This window comes from Acinonyx jubatus, chromosome A1, assembly GCF_027475565.1.
Source record: "Acinonyx jubatus isolate Ajub_Pintada_27869175 chromosome A1, VMU_Ajub_asm_v1.0, whole genome shotgun sequence".
NCBI lineage: Eukaryota > Metazoa > Chordata > Mammalia > Carnivora > Felidae > Acinonyx > Acinonyx jubatus.
The window spans coordinates 135,762,211-135,778,707 of NC_069380.1; the positions used below are offsets into that span (position 1 = coordinate 135,762,211).

Genomic DNA, 16,497 nt, shown 5'->3' on the forward strand with positions numbered 1-16,497 from the left:
GCTTTAAAATCTTCGTCAGACAATTCTAACATCTCTGTCATCTTGGTTTTGAAATCTATTAGTTGTCTTTTGTTTTTTTAAGTTTATTTATTGAGAGAGAGAGGCAGAGAGAAATGGAGAGCGAGGATACCAAACAGGCTCTGTGCTGTCAGCATGGAGCCAGACCCTGGGCTTGATCTCACGAACCATGAGATCATGATCTGAGCCAAAATCGAGAGTCAGATACCTAATCGACTGAGCCACCCAGGCACCCCAATTAGTTGTCTTTTTTAATACAGTTTGAGATCTTTCTAGTTCTTGATATGATGAGCAATTTTCAACTGAGACCTAAACATTTGGGGTATAATGTTATAAGACTTTGGATCTTATTTAAATATTCTGTTTTAGCTGGCTTTTTCTGACAAAGCACTGGAAGAGGAAGTAGAGGTGGGCAGCAGGCTCCACCTCATTACTGCCAGGTTGGAGAGTAGTCTAAGTTCCTCCATTGGCCTCCACTGACACCCTAGAAGAAAGTCTCTGTCTCTGTCTCACATTACTGGCCAGCAGGGATGAAAGTCTGGGCTGCCTACTTAGCTTCTCTGACAGCAGAGGATGGGAGGTAGGGTTGGGGCACCTTGTTATATAGTCTGGTGAGGGTGGGAGTCTGGGCTTTCCACTAGGTCTTTGCTGACTTGAGTTGGGGAACGAGGGGAAGGGGGATCCATGATTTTTTTCTGTAGTTTCCACTTTTCCTTAGTTTTAGCAGTTACTGTCTAAATGTTTTTGTTTTTGTTTTATCTCTCATACTGCCTCTTTCCTGGTTCTTCAGCTAAAGAGAGCAGTATTTTGTGGGGGATTTTTTTGGTGTGTCTGAACCATTGGCATTTCCAGGTTACCAGCTCCTTCAGTTTCGAGTCTGGGATATATGAGGCAAAAACAAAACCCTGGGGAACTAACTAGCGTGTTGTTCCTTGAGTCCTGAGGGCACCGGCTGGCCTGCCTTCTCTCCATCTTTCAGAGTCTCCTTATGTTTGTTTTATATGTAATGTTTAGAGTTTTTAGTTGTACCTACAGGGAGGAATAGGGCGAAAGTAGGTCTACTCCACCTTCCCAGAAGTAGAAGTCTAAGTAGACCTTTTCATAAATAGAATCATATTTTAATCAGTAGGGGATATTAATAGTTAAAGGAACTTTGAAGTTAATCCTTTTAACTCCCTAATAACTCTCTAATTTATCTTTTTTGTACGTTCAAACTATATAGGGGGTTTGCTTCAAAGGAAAATGCCTATAGATTATTTACACATTTCTAACTATTGACTATCACTGTCCTCTTTTGAAATTTGAATTACATTCTTCTAAATATCACTTAAAAAAATTTTTTTCCCTTGATGTCAGTCTAAAGATGTTTCAATGGAAGGCAATTCCTTAAACTGTCTACTATTAAAGAATATAATGAGAATTCCCACATCTTTCAGAAGTGTAAGGTGGGAACATTACTCAGAAGCATTCTGTTTTTTAAGATCACCTGTATCTAAAAGATTATTTTACTTCTTTTACTGTGTTTCTATACGCTCACCAACAATTGCCTATTAAAGATATTTAACAATTTTTGGACTTTCAAACTTGTAATTTTTATTCAATCACCGTTCCTCCTTCTCAAACATCTGTTCTTTCATATGTATTAACATCTAGTAATAGTATCTTTTATTGTCTTCTAACTATCTGCCAGGCACTCTGCTAATGAGCTCTTAATATACTTTATCTTATTTAATCCTGTTTAAGACAAGGAAGTGAAGCTCAGAAAGACTGAATTGGAAGCATTCAGAAGTGGTGAAGCCAGTATCAGCATACAAGCCCTGTGCCTCCCAGTTTCATGCTTGTTTGACAATGCTACGCCTGACAGACTGAGCATCTTTTCCTTCCGAGGGGAAAGCTTATAGGTAGGTTTCTCAATGTATTTTGTAATTTCTACCCTTCTTTGATTTTTATCCTCACCAATTTGTTCACCTAAAAAAAGAATTAATAAAGAAAATTTAAATATAAGGTATCTGTAGTAGGGTTGGGGGTTAAAATCTAAGGCATTTACTGTTTTTAATTTAAGTGTACGTCCTTAAAAAATACGGACAAAGTTTTACTACATGAGCTTTGCTGCTTTGTATTCGGGTCTAAAGAGAAAACACTGCTGGGTAGCTGCTATTTCATGTGCACACTGTGCAAAGGATTAACAGGTAACAGGAAAAGTAAAATAAAATAAGCCATGTTAATAAGCCCTTCTTAATGGTAAGAAGATTTACTGTTTAAAACATGTATTTTTAATCTAACCTAGAACGTAGAGACAAAAAGGCTATATGTACAAGCAGCTCTTTATTCAATACAGAGCAATTCATACTAAATTTTAATGCACTTTCATTTAAGTTTCATAAAAGTGTGGATATTTAATTTTCTTAGTCTCAATTTCACAACATTTGATGATCAGTATTTTTTTATTTCAAAAGATTTTGGTCAATAAATCCTCTTACATACACTAAATAATACTTCACCTTTTAAAATTAATTTCATTTACTTCCAAGGTATTATTCAGGTGAATTCCTGACTAATTGCTTTGTCAGTAGTTCTTTACATCTGTCATTATTTGCTAAACCTTTACATTTAAAAAGTATTCCTGTTGTTTTTCCTTAGCAAAGTAAATTGCAGAAACCACACATCCCCTGATTTGCAAGGATCAAGGCTCCCTTGATGTCCCAAAAAAGTCCCATGATGGGACTTTTCAAATGCAGAAATAAGCTCTTTTTGTTATTTGGATAAATATATGTATTCTGGGTAAATTTTCCTGCAGATACACTAAACTACATTTCAGAAGGTTTACATTAAGTTGTTTTCTTAGTAATATACTCCTGTTAGGAGTATACTCCTGTCTGGTGCGTGCTCCTGTATCTAACTGCTATCAAATTAACATTAGAAAATGTTGGAATCCTAATTATGAGTGTCTTAGTTATGTAAAATATTTTTTCTTCGTATGTTCCATTTCCTAATGATAAAAAATAGTCCTTCTAGATTCAAAATTTAAGTGAAATAAATTGTTTTGTAAAATGACTTGTTGCAAATGAAAACTATTAGCAAGTTTGTTACCAAATAAGCTTTATCAATGTAAATAAAAAAAAACTTTCTAGTATTGGTACTATAATTTTACCTCCAATAAGCCTGGAAGGCAACAACTGCTACACATTTTCAAAACATAATATATACAGCACTTACAAATAGGACAGTAAAAACTGCCGGCATTTTACACACGTTGATCTTATGAGGAAGGATATTATCAGCAGCATCATCACCATGGGTTATAATGATCATCTAGCTATGCAAATTTAAAATAATAATACATAGGAAATTTATATATAAGAATAATGTGGGGAAGGGAACTGTTATTTATCAGTTCGTTACCATTATTATAATTGAGTATAAAAACATCTATGTCTCCCATTTTGGATTATGCTCTGTTTAGAAAACAGAAGGCATTTTAATTTCTCATGATGGCTGCTTACAAAGAGGAGGGCTTCTTATTTCTAAAAGGAAGACACTGGTTTTAACATACACCTGGACATGTAAAACTTAATTTTATAAATCCTTTAATTTTGCATAGAAAGCAGTTGACATGCTAAATACAGCATACCTCAAAAGTCAATCATGCAACATTCGCAGGCAGCCCTCTGCCCATTTCCATCTACTGAAGTCGTTCCTGTTTTTTACCAGCAACGTTGGAACTGTATTATTGGGGGATATGCGGCATGTTCCGTGTTAAATAGGCTCCCGGGGCAGGGCTGTCACTTCGGAGATTATCCGGAAGTATGGAAGTTCGTCTAGGGTAGGGTCGTCACGCTTAGGAGGCCCTGGACAGCTCCTAAGCGTCCACACTTGCAGGGCCATTTTTGGTCGAGGCCTCACGGCGCAGAGCCGCCGGCTGCAGCGCGGCTTGAGCCACCGCTGGCGCGCGCCGCCGACCGCAGGTCAGCGGACCTAGCAGGCCCAGGCCGCGGTTTTCCCCGCCGCGCCGCCGTTGCCTAGGCGACCGCCGCCGAACGTTCCCGCGGCGGGCCCCGCCCCCCGGCCAATCGGACCAGCGCTCGTCCGAGCCCAGATTCTCTTTGTTCCGCAGCCATTTCAGGCCCCGGACGGGAGGCAGCGCCGCTTCGGCAGAGGGCCCGAGCGCCGGAGGCCTCTGGGATGGTGTGGGACCGGGTAGGTGGCGTGAGGGTGCGCGGCCCCTGACTGGAGGGCGGGAGCGGAGGCAGGCTGTTCCGAAGCTGCCTGAGGGGCCGCGGGAAGAGGCGCCCGACCCGCCGCCCTCCCGGCCGTTTGGAGCCCGGCGGCGGCGGCGCGGTTCTAAGGCCAACAGCTGTGCGGCGGGACGCCGGCGGCGGTCGGGCAGCGCCTCCTCAGGTGTCCGAGGTCGGCCTGGGGGCCAGTAAGAGCGGCGAGGAGGGGAGCGTCTTCTCGCCGGGGAGCTGTTACGCCGCGGCGTTTGAGGGCCTTGGTGCCGCAGTCGCTGCGCCAGGACGGCTGCTTCTGCCGGTTCTCGGCGCTTTGGGGCACTGCCTGCCTCTGCCCCGGATGGCCCGTCTTTGTCCCCCGCCCGTTCCCCTTTGCCCGGGTGTCCCAGGCCCGCACACGCCTTCGTCTCCACACTCCGCTCGGGCGGATCGCTTTCTCTGGGCGGTTCTTGCCCCTTGTGGCCTCTTGGCCTCACGACATATTTACATAACTTTAATGTTAGTAACTGCACGGGCTTTGCGTGGGCTTGTGTTTTTTTCACTTCCACCCTTTTGTACTTCTCCCACGCGAACACGCGACAGGGAACAGCTGCCGAGGAGCAGACCAGCTACCGCAATTAAGCAAAGGCTTTCTTCCTTTAAAAACGATCGCCTATTTGTCTACTGATGTAAAAACCAGCTGGATGTGGCAAGGACTGCTTGCTACCTAAATCGAAGTCCGTTTTCTTAATCACTAATTAGTTTGGTCCATCAACAGATTTGGATGTAGAAATGTAAACTTGGCGGGATTCACAAATTGGTTTTGACAGTTGTTTTAAGAAGCGTCATAACAATCCTACCTTGAAACAGTGATGACTTCATTGATGAGTTTATAAATGGTAATTTTTTTAGCCTAAAGAAAAGATGTCTATAAAAAAACAAGTTGTATTGTCTAATCGGTATTTGGAAATATAAGGTGGTAAAATGGCTATCCTTGAAAGGCTTATTTTCATTTAGGGTAACAAAAGTTCCTTTTAGATTTTAACTTTCCCTTTTGTATCAAAGCTTTCATACTAGAATGGCAAGTAAGTTCCACTTACTGAAGCAGGGAAGTATTCAGTCTTGGGGGAGAAATGATTTTGTTTTCCACTTGAACCCTGCCCTGCACACCTTTCTTCTTGAACAATGACTCCACCAAGTTGAAAACTTGCAGCCGCAAAAGGGGAATGTTAGTTTGAAGGTGCAGATTTCTCTTTTACTCCCCAGCATATGCATTCATAAATGCCTAACAGTTTACCACACCTGAGTTTACGTCACCTGAGTTAATGTTAGCCTAATGAACTACTAGTGCTCCATTTTGTTTTCCTAAAAGGGCCCCACCTGGGTCACCCTTGAGGTTACTTTTTTGTCCCAGGCATTCAGGGAATTACTAAATTCCTCCCACAGAAATACCTATAAAAATGTTTTAAAGTAATCAAGCTTATTACCAAAATATGTTATGAGCAGGGTAAGGTTTTGGAAAAAAATACACATGATTCTGGTTGTAAATATTTCCATTATCAACACTTGATACTGTATTCATTGTTTTTATGACTAGTTTTTCTTTTTTATATAACGTTAAATCCATCACATGAGCTCAAGTTTTCTAAATATTGTAAATGAACTTCACTGAAATGTAAATGTACTATATTTAGAAGAATTGCTTGCTTTTATCCATGTTGGAATCTGCAAACACTGTTTTTAAAAGAAATTTGATTAATAAAGGAAGGCAAAACAAGTAACAAGTCATGAAATAAATTTATCAAATGTAAACCGCAGAGAGGAACACAGCAGTAAGTGGGAGTTACATTTATTGCCTGGAGTATAAATTGTGACTCTTTTTTCCTGGAGTTGATACTTGAATTTATACTGGTGCCAAAAAGGTCTTTTTCCCAGAAAAACAATTTGGTCTACCAGCAAACGGGTGAGAAAGCTGAAAGAATGAAAGTGATTGATAAACTGATGATTGTTTTCAAAAACTGGAGAATAATGCCATCTTCAAAAATCGGGATCAGAGACAAAAAATTCCCCAAATGTTGGGAGTCTTTCTTAATTGGTCCCGTTCAGCCAGTGTCACGGCAGATATCCAGTGAGTGTTGGCAGGTGAAAGGAGTCTCCTGGGTTGCAGGGTGAACTTTATGATGGAGGACAGGTATAGTGGTAACTGTATAGATTTGTAGTTCTGTGGTTGGGTGTTGGTGTAGGAGAGTTTCTAGAAGCCTCCGTTCATTTGGTTGCCTCGGGACCTCCTTACTAGAATTCTTTGAAGTAGTGAAAGTGGGTGTAATAACTAAGAATGGTTAAATGAGTCTCAGTGATTAAATGAGATATTGGAACAGGGAATAGGGATGCAGATTTGTCTTGGAATTTTCTGGAGTGGATAGAACCCATACAGGAATGGTGGCTACATCTTGTTCCAAAATGGCACCTGATGGCAGAGCAAATAGTTGAACTCAGAACTAAAAGAATGCCTAGAGCTAAAAGAAAGCTGTTAACTGAATGACCACAAGATTGGAGTTGACATTTGGCTTTTTAATAGTTAAAATTTAAAAGCAAAGCAAATCTTCAAATGTAGCGGTTAGGAACAGGAGCTCTAGAGCCAGACTCCTTGGATTCAAATGTTGGCACCTTCTGAAATCATGTGTGGACTTGGGCAAGTTACTTCATTTCACTGTGCCTCAGTTTTTTCATCTCATAATGCTGTGAGGATTAACTGAATTAATTTGGTAAACTCTTAGAACAGGGCCTGATGTGGTAAACACTCCATAAATAATAAGTGCTATTATCATCATGATCATTGATATTTTAGAAAATAACCCATCAAATTATAATCACTAATATCTAGACTTTGAGATAATTGCTGTAAACCCATTGATATATTTCCTTTCAATATTTTTTCTCAGTTTATTTGATTTTTACATAGTTGAGACTTTACTATATGAATAGCTTTTTTTTTAATGTTTATTTATTTTTGAGACAGAGCATGAACGGGGGAGGGTCAGAGAGAGAGGGAGACACAGAATCGGAAGCAGGCTCCAGGCTCTGAGCCATCAGCCCAGAGCCCGACGCGGGGCTCGAACTCACGGAGTGTGAGATCGTGACCTGAGCTGAAGTCGGACGCTTAACTGACTGAGCCACCCAGGCGCCCATGAATAGCTTTTCATTCTGCTTTTTCACTTAGCAACATTAGCATTTTCTCCTGTTAATTTGTTAGCACTTAAAATTTTTTTTTTATTTTAAATTTTCTTTTTTATAAGTTTATTTATTTATTTTGAGATAAGAGTGCACATGAACGTTGGAGGGACAGAAAGAAGGAGAGAGAGAATCCCAAGCTGGCTCCTCACTGTCAGTACAGAGTCCGACACGGGGCTCAAACTCATGACCATGAGATCATGACCTGAGCCAAAATCAAGAGCTGAACACACTCAGCCAATTGAGCCACCTAGGTGCCCCTGTGAGCATTTTTTAAAAATGACCTCATAATGTGATTTTCTCATAATTAAACAATGTCCTAGTGGACAGTTAGCAAGTTTCTAATTTTTTTTTTTTTTTGGCAGTCTAAGAAATGTTACAATGAACATCCTTGTACATCAAACAGCTTCTGTGTTTTAGCTTATTTCATTAAGATAGATTCTCCAAAGGGAAAATACTGGGTTGGAGTATATGAATATCCAAAGCTCCCATATTGTTTTTACTTAAGAAAATTTAATAATGGACTTAAAACTGAGGAGAACAGCATTTATTGCCCTTATTGCTTGAGATGGGAATGAAGAGGGAGTGAAATAACATTTTTTCCATATACTATACCAGGCATTATTTGTAGGTATTTATCATACTTTTTTACTTTTATATACATGCTGCTGGGTATCATAGTTCTTTGTTACACTTGGGAGTTACCTGTAGATAAGCAAGTACTTTGCCCATGGACTCAGAATGTTCAAGGCTGAATCTGAATCTAGATCTACCTGATTGCAAAGCTCATATCCTTTAATTGTAAAATTTCATGTAATATACATATTCAGAATCTTATGAATATGTACACATTGAATAAATACAGAACCTTGTGATGAATCTTATAATTCACTATAACTTAGTGGATCTACACGTTATGAAGATAGTAAACTTGAGCTGGAGGTAATGAATGGGTAAATTACAAAGTTAAACCAGAGAGGCCTTAACTATCTGCATATATTTTACAAAAGGAAAAAATATCCTTACCTGAAAGAAATGTAATGAGGTGTACCTGAATGGTTTCTAAAATGAATGCAAAAAGTATTTGTGGTGAAACACTCTTTGTAAAATGACCTCAACACAGATAGGGGAAGAAAAAACAAATCCATCAAATTTGTGAGATCTGTATAAAAAGTGACAATGGCCTGGGTGACTCAGTCGGTTGAGCGTCTGACTTTGGCTCAGGTCATAATCTCACGGCTCCTCAGTTTGAGCCTCATGTTGGGCTCTGGGCTGACAGCTCAGAGCCTGGAGCCTGCTTCACATTCTGTGTCTCCCTCTCTCTCTCTCTGTCTCTGCCCTGCTCACACACACTTTCTCTCTCAAAATAAATAAAACATGAAAAAAAAAGTGACAATGGCCTATTAAGAAACCAAATTGAAAAATAAACTTAGTAAAACCTCTGCCAAACTAAAGTCTTAGTAGAGAAATAACAAAAAAAATATAATAAAAGATACTCCAGTTAAGGAGAATAAGACTACAAGCTGTAGGGAATTAATTATATGCTAAAAAGTGAAGGGAAAAAGTTAACTGCATTTTATAGTTGACCGTGAAGGACTCTGAAGCCTTTAATAAAATAATATTCAGCAGAGCCTCTTAATCCTCAGGTATAGAAGTGGCTGTCATAGATAAAATGGTCCATCCCAGAAAGGCCAAGTTTCCATTGCTTTTGTCTTTACTAAGGAAGGGATTAGAGTAGAGAAAGACTTCACCAAATCGTGACCGTACTCAATAAATAAACGATTAGGAATAGGTGGTATCCACTAAAACTATAAAGAAACACGTAGAAAATTGATCACTATGCTGTCATTAAAAATAGTATTTTTGGGGGCGCCTGGGTGGCTTGGTCGGTTAAGCGTCCAACTTCGGCTCAGGTCATGATCTCACGGTTCGTGAGTTCGAGCCCCGCGTCGGGCTCTGTGCTGACAGCTCAGAGCCTGGAGCCCGTTTCAGATTCTGTGTTTCCCTCTCTCTCTGCCCCTCCCCTGCTCATGCTGTGTCTCTCTCTGTCTCAAAAATAAATAAACGTTAAAAAAATTTAAAAAAATAGTATTTTTGAAAAATAATGACATAAAAGTAAAAATAGTTACTTTTAGCTGGAGCATAGGAAAACAGGAAAATGATGAGAAAGATGGCAAATTATGAAGGATTGATTTTGTGTGCCATTTATTCATTTACTAAACTTTTTTTAGTGCTGGGATTGTCCCTTGTCGTTTAGGGATTTACATACTACTGGAGAGAGAGATGTGAAGAAAAAAGTGTAACAAAGTGTAGTTACAGCTTTACCGTATAAATCTGTGGCCGTATCTAGCAGGGCTAGTAATAGGGTTCATGCAGGGAATAGGAGCAGCGCTTCAGACACTGTCAGCAACGATAAGGACCTACTGTGTTCTTGAAACTGCAAGCAATTCAGGGGCCCTAAAAGATACAGAGCAGGAGCCCATGAACTTTTTCTGTAAAGGACTAGACAGTAAATATTTTCTGCTCTGTGGGCCAAACCACCTCAAACGTAGTGCAAAAACAGTCATAGTATGGAAACTAATGGGTTTGACCAGTAAGACTGGTGGGCCTTAAATGTCTCTAGTAGATAGTAGAGGGATTTGAGGAAGAGATAACCTACTGGGCCTAGCATGAGCCATAGGAAGATTTGAAACAAGGAATTTGTAACATTTGTGTGAATCATTAAGAGCGGAATGAATTACAAGAAATTTCTTTCTAAGCACTATAAACCATTAAGAAAAGAGAAGAAGGGGCACCTGGGTGGCTCAGTTGGTTGAGCGTCCGACTTTGGCTCAGGTCATGATCTCCTGATTTGTGAATTCGAACCCCGTGTTGGGTTCTGTGCTGACAGCACGGAACCTGCTTTGGATTCTGTGTCTCCCTCTCTCTCTGCCCCTCCCCCAGTCACTCTGTCTCTCTGTCCCTCTCAAAAATAAACAAACATTAAAAAAAAAAAAAGAGAAGAGAAGACAACTTCGTTTCTTAACAGCCAAATTCACAAAAGAGGGGCGCCTGGGTGGCTCAGTCTTGGTTAAGCGTCCGACTTCAGCTCAGGGCATGATCTCGCGGTTTGTGAGTTCGAGCCCCGCGTCAGGCTCTGTTCTGACAGCTCAGAGCCTGGAGCCTGCTTCAGATTCTGTGTCTCCCTCTGTCTCTCCTCCCTCACTCATGATCTCTCTCTCTCTCTCAAAAATGAATACACATTAGGGGCGCCTGGGTGGCTCAGTCGGTTGAGCATCCGACTTCGGCTCAGGTCATGACCTCGCAGTTCGTGAGTTCAAGCCCCGCGTCAGGCTCTGTGCTGGCAGCTCGGAGCCTGGAGCCTGTTTCGGATTCTGTGTCTCCCTCTCTCTCTCTGACCCTCCCTCGTTCATGCTCTCTCTGTCTCAAAAATAAATAAACGTCAAAAAAAAATTTAAAAAAAATGAATACACATTAAAAAGATTTTTTTTTTATTTTCACAAAAGAGAATCTCAATACAGCTAATGCTCTGCCCCACCAGTAGAGAAGTGCAAAGTAAAACGGCGATATTTTGTTTGCCGTCATACTGGCAAAAGTGAAAAAATTTTGCTAGTGTGTATTGACAAGGTTGTAGTGGAAACTCCTACGTTGAGTAAGTCAGTAGAGCCATTTTAATTTTAAAGCAAAAACATTTTGACACAGCAATTTCCATTTCTTAGAGAAGCATGGGAATGAGCGTATCAGGGGTCCTGTGTGTTCGAGAATGTCAGTAGCCACAGAACCTCCAGACTTCCAGCCCACCTTGAATTGCCTGCACTCCAGTTCATAAAAGGGTCTATATATGTCTTTTTAAAAAACAAAACACTAAAAAATCCCTCCTAACTCTTTATACCCTTCTACTGTGCCCACTGGAATTTACAGTCCTTCATCTGCAGAGTCCGGTCTCAACCTGTTCTTAAACATTTCCTTCACTTCCTTGCTCTTCTGGAAAGCTGACTTTTTGCGCTGTGCAGTTGTGGGTGTTGTTTTCTATAGCCCTTCTAATCAGTGTTTCTAGAGGTGGGAAAGATGTCTGCCGTGCAACTCCTTGCTGCTTTCAGACTCTTCTCCCTTCATCCTCCCTAAAAATCCTCAGATTATATAATCCATTACCCCTCATGGTGGTTATTAACTGTTGATAGTGTAATTGCTATCCGTGACCTCCAGATCATTCCTCTTCATTTTTCAATTATTTTAGCTCCAGGTTCATTGCCCCTCTCTTCAGTACTGCCTCAGTCTTTATATTGAAATTGAAAAAAATGTACATAACTGATCTTTCCAATATCCTGGCCTCTCATTCCTAGACCTTTCCTCCAGTGCTCGTCTATCCTATCTCAGTCACTCACTCCCATAGTGACACCCTTCTGCCTTGTCAGTAACTACAGTCCTTACATAGTTACAATTTTATGTGTTCTATTTTGTGGCCCCACTTTCTGTTTTTGTAGTTCACTCCTTCTGGTTAATATCTCAGCCCCAACCATCTTTTGACCCCAGCGTAATCTCCATTGTATCGATCCTGTTATTGTTTCCCTGCCACTCATGCTCTTGATATTTTCACTCCCCTTCTTAACCCGGCTGAAATTTCATGGTTAATCTTTTTTAATTTTTTTTTTTTAATTTAGTTTTGAGAGAGTGAGCGCATGCACGTGAGCAGGGGAGAGGCAGAGAGAGAGGAGGACAGAAGAGAGAGCCTGATGCAGGACTCAAAGTCAGAGAACTGTAAGATCATGACCTGAGCCGAAGTCAGACGTTCAACCAACTGAGCCACCCAGGCACCCACAGCTTATCATTTTAATCACTCCTTTGGATCCACTTCCTTGCTCTTTGCTTGTTTGGTAGAAACACAAGCCTACGTAAAACCAATTCTCTGCTTTGTACCTGCCATTATGCAACTTAGTATAGCTGGAAGAAAACACACAACCATACCTGACCACTTTACTCAAGGGGACCCTTGATGCTGCCTGTTGGTTGCACTGTGTTTTCTTAGTCTGTTCACTCTCCTATTCCCGTATGACTATTTCATATCTTTTCTTTTTCAAACCTTCGAATCTCTTTTCCCATCCTCACTTTTAGCTCATACGTGACCTTGCTTCCTGCTTTGCTAACAAAATAGAAGCAATCAGAAAACGTACACAGACTGCCAGCACCCTGTGTACCTACCAACATCTGTGTCAGTACTTGCTGTCTTCCTGCTTATTACTTAGGTTAACTGTTCATGTTCTTGTGTCTGCTTTTGTACTAGATCCCATCCTTGCCCATGTGCTCAAGGACATTAATTCAGCTTCTCTCCTTCCACATCATGTTTTTCCTTTATTGAATTATGTCTATCAGCAAACAGACATACTATTATTTCTCCCAGTATTTAAAAACAAAAATCTTGATCCACTCCTCACCACCTGTTTCCCCATTTTGGGGGTTTCCTTTGCGGCATTATTCCTTGAAAGAGTTGTCCGTACTTGGTAATGCCAGATTCTTCCCTTTCGTATACTACACCAAACCCACTCTGATCAGGCTTTTGCCTGCCCCATTCCTGCTGAACGGCTCATGTTCTCCAGTAACTTCCATGTTATCAAATGCCATATGCCATCGATTCTGTTCATCTTACTTGGTCTATCAGCAGCATTTGACAGGGCTGTTTGTTCCCTTATCCTTGAAACACTTTCTTCTTTGCTTTCCAGTATACCACACACCCCCTGCTTATCTTCTACCTCCTTCCTGGCCCCTTGTAATTCTCCTTTCAGACCTCGTTTATTGAAGAACCCAGGGCTCAGCCCTTGCTTTCTGTTGTCTTGTTTTTCCTATCACTTCATTCATAATTTTACTCAGTCTCATGGCTTTAAATACCATGTAAATGCCAGCAACAACCAAACTAATTCTAGTCTCCTGTGTACAGCTGCCTCTTCAACATCTCTACCTAAATGTCTAATGATACACATCAAACTCAGCATTTCCAAACTAAACTCCTAAACGTCTCCCCAGTGCCTACTCTACACATAGACTTGCCCCATTTGTATCTGTCAGTAGCCACTCCTCCTTCCAGTAGCTCAGGCTGAAATCTTCGCATTATCCTGGACTTTGCTTTTTCTGTGACTCTTCACATCCATAGTTTCAGGACAGCCTGTTTTTTCTATATCATCAAAATATATCCAGAATTTTACAGTGCCTCGTCCTCTCCACTACTATCACCTTGATGCAAGCTACTACTGTCATAAATACTGTTTAAATAGGTTACTCAGGTGTCCCCATTCTACCCTAGTCCTTCCCGATAGTCTTTTCTTAATACAGTAGCGAGAGCTAGTCTTTTGCAAATTAAGACAGTCCCAGTCACTTCCTTATTCAGAGCACTGCAGTGGCTCTTCTTTTGATTCAGAGAAAATCTAGTCTTTACAGTAGCCGACACAACTTTTTATAATCTGCCCAAACCACTCCCCTTTGTCCCTTACCTTCTTGACCTTATTTCCTATTACCAGTTTCCCTCTTTGCACACTGGTCTCCTTGCTCTGTCAAAAACATACCAGTCATATTCCTACTTTGGGACTTTTGCTTTAGCTACTGGTTCAGCTATCTGGAATCTGCTTTTCCCAAATATCTACTTGGCTCACTTGCTTTACTGTCTGGTCTTTGCTCAGATGTTACCTCCTTTGAACACCTTCTTTTTTTTTCTTCTTCTTCTTCTTCTTCTTCTTTTTTTTTTTTTTTTTAATTTTTGAGAGAGAGAGAACAAGCATGAGCAGGGGAGGGGCAGAGAGAGAGGGGGATAGTGAGAGAACACCGAGCAGGCTCTGTGCTGTTAGCATGGAGCCACATGTGGGGTTCGAACTCAGGAACGGTGAGATTATGACCTGAGTTGAAACCAAGAGTCAGACACTTAACCGGCAGAATCCCCCAGACACCGTTTTTAATATGGTATTCTACCTTCTCCCACCTCCACCCCTTATCCTGGATTCTTTTATTTTTTGCATAGCTCATACTACCTTTTACACTGCTATATCAGGAGTCAGCAAGTTAGAGCCCCACTACCCTCTGGCTTGTTTTTGTACAGCCTGTGAGCTAAGAGCAGTTTTTACATTTTGAAGTGCTGTAAAACAAAAATAAAGAATCTACAACAGACATGTGCTCTGCAAAACCTAGAATATTTACTATCAGGCCCTTTGCAGGCAAAGTTTAATGGTATATTCTGTTTATTTTCTTTCTCTTCCCATGCAATTGTAAGCTCCAAGAGGGCAAAGGTCTTTGTTTTGTTTATTGCTGTATTTACAGCAGCTAGAACAGTGCCTAGAATACAGTAGGCATTCAGTAAATATCAGTTAAATGAATGAATTGCTTGTAGTGGTACAAAATTATAAATAGGTTAAGTATTCAAGAACTCATACTGCAATTAGTAATGAAGTAGTTATATATAATGAGTAGGAAAGCAAAGGCATATTTTAAAAGAATTTTTTAAATTATTTATTTAAGTAATCTCTGCACCCAAAGCAGGGATCATATGCTCTACCAACAGCCAACCAGGCACCCCTGAGTTTTATAAAACAGAAAACATTACTTCTATAGAAACATACGTATTTAGATGCACAAAATAACCGCTCTATAAGCTTATGCATCAGGTGAATATTAGAATACCTCTGGGGAGGAGATCAAGGTTAGGAGAGATACTTGAAGGGAGCTAGAATTTCATTCATATTGTTTCCTTTTTTTGTATACAGTGTGAAGCAGTCACATGTCTATTTTTCATTTAAAGATTTTTTTTTTTTTGAAGAGAAAGGGAAAAAGAAAGAAATAGGTACTAACTAAACCAGTAAGAGGAAATAGTAATGCAGTGGAAAGGGAAGAAAATGTTGCCTTTCTTAAATACTGTATTTTGCCAACAATCTGAATTAGAAGGAATGAGCATTCTGAATACTGAGGAAAACATGCAAAAGTAAAGACTCTTGGGTAGGGATAAGCATAACATCAGGGAACTGCCAGAAAATCAACATGGAACATAGTGAAAAAGGATCAGAGACTACTGGGAGATTAGTTCAGAGAGAGGCAGGAGATCAAATTAGTTACAACTATGTAGCTGTGGTAAGGATATGAGGTTTTATTTTAAGTGTGATGAGAAACCATTGGAAAGTTTTGATGGTCAGAAGATGTGATTTAATTGCAGCTTTAACATGGTCATTTTTGCTGCTTTGTCTCAGAGAATGGGCAGTAAGGGAACAAAACAGAAACGTAGGGAAATCTATTGTAGTAGACCATTCTCTTGTAGAACATGGTGGTTCCCAGACTAGGGACATGAGAAGTGGTCAGACTCAGAGTGTATTTTAGAATATATTCTGATACCCCTGGCTGATGATTTGGATGTGGGATATAAAGGAAATCAAGGATGGTCTCTTAGTATTTTGGCCTAAACAACTGGATGAACACTTACTATAGGCAAGTGGAGGAGAACTAGGTTTGAGCAGGATGAGGAAAAGAATCAAGAGTTGTGTTTTAGCCAGTGAAGTTTAAGATGCCCATTTCACAAACAAATGAGTATGTCTTATAAAATATTGGATGTTTGAGTCTGGAGTCCAGAGTGCTATTTAATGGCACAGACTGGATGAGGTTATGTATAGGTAAAGAAAAGAAAGGGATATTTAGGGGTAGGAGAGCCAGCAAAGAGACTGACAAAGAGTAGCCAGTGATACAAGAAGAAAACCTGGGAGATGTGAGGCTGGGAAGGGAAAGAGTGGTTGCCTGTGTTCAGCACTGTGGAGGGATTGTGATAAGGCCAAGAAATTGTTGGGTTTGGCAAAAAGGAAATCTCCGTCTCATTGGAGTGGAGTAAAGATGGGGAGATGGTGACTGTACACAACTTTCAAGATGTTTCTGTGAATGGAAGGAAGTGGATCAATGGAGTAGTAGTGGAGGATGAATGGAGTCAAAGCTGTTTTTTTAAGACCTTATTTTAAAATAATTTTAAACTTAGAGGAAAGTTGTGAGAATAATTTAGACAGTTCCCATGTACATACAGCTTACC

At 40.4% G+C, this 16,497-nt stretch overlaps 1 protein-coding gene across 2 annotated transcripts in view; it reads left to right on the top strand.

Annotated features, from left to right (window-relative positions):
• Positions 1-4,060: 4,060 nt before the first annotated feature.
• TNPO1 (transportin 1) overlaps positions 4,061-16,497 on the top strand; it is a 90,250-nt gene continuing 77,813 nt past the window's right edge. For both annotated transcript variants that reach the window (XM_027040182.2, XM_053223837.1), the window contains exon 1: positions 4,061-4,215. In XM_027040182.2, the coding sequence (XP_026895983.1) occupies positions 4,201-4,215 (15 nt within the window). In that variant the 5' untranslated portion in view covers positions 4,061-4,200. The remainder of the gene's footprint in view (positions 4,216-16,497) is intronic.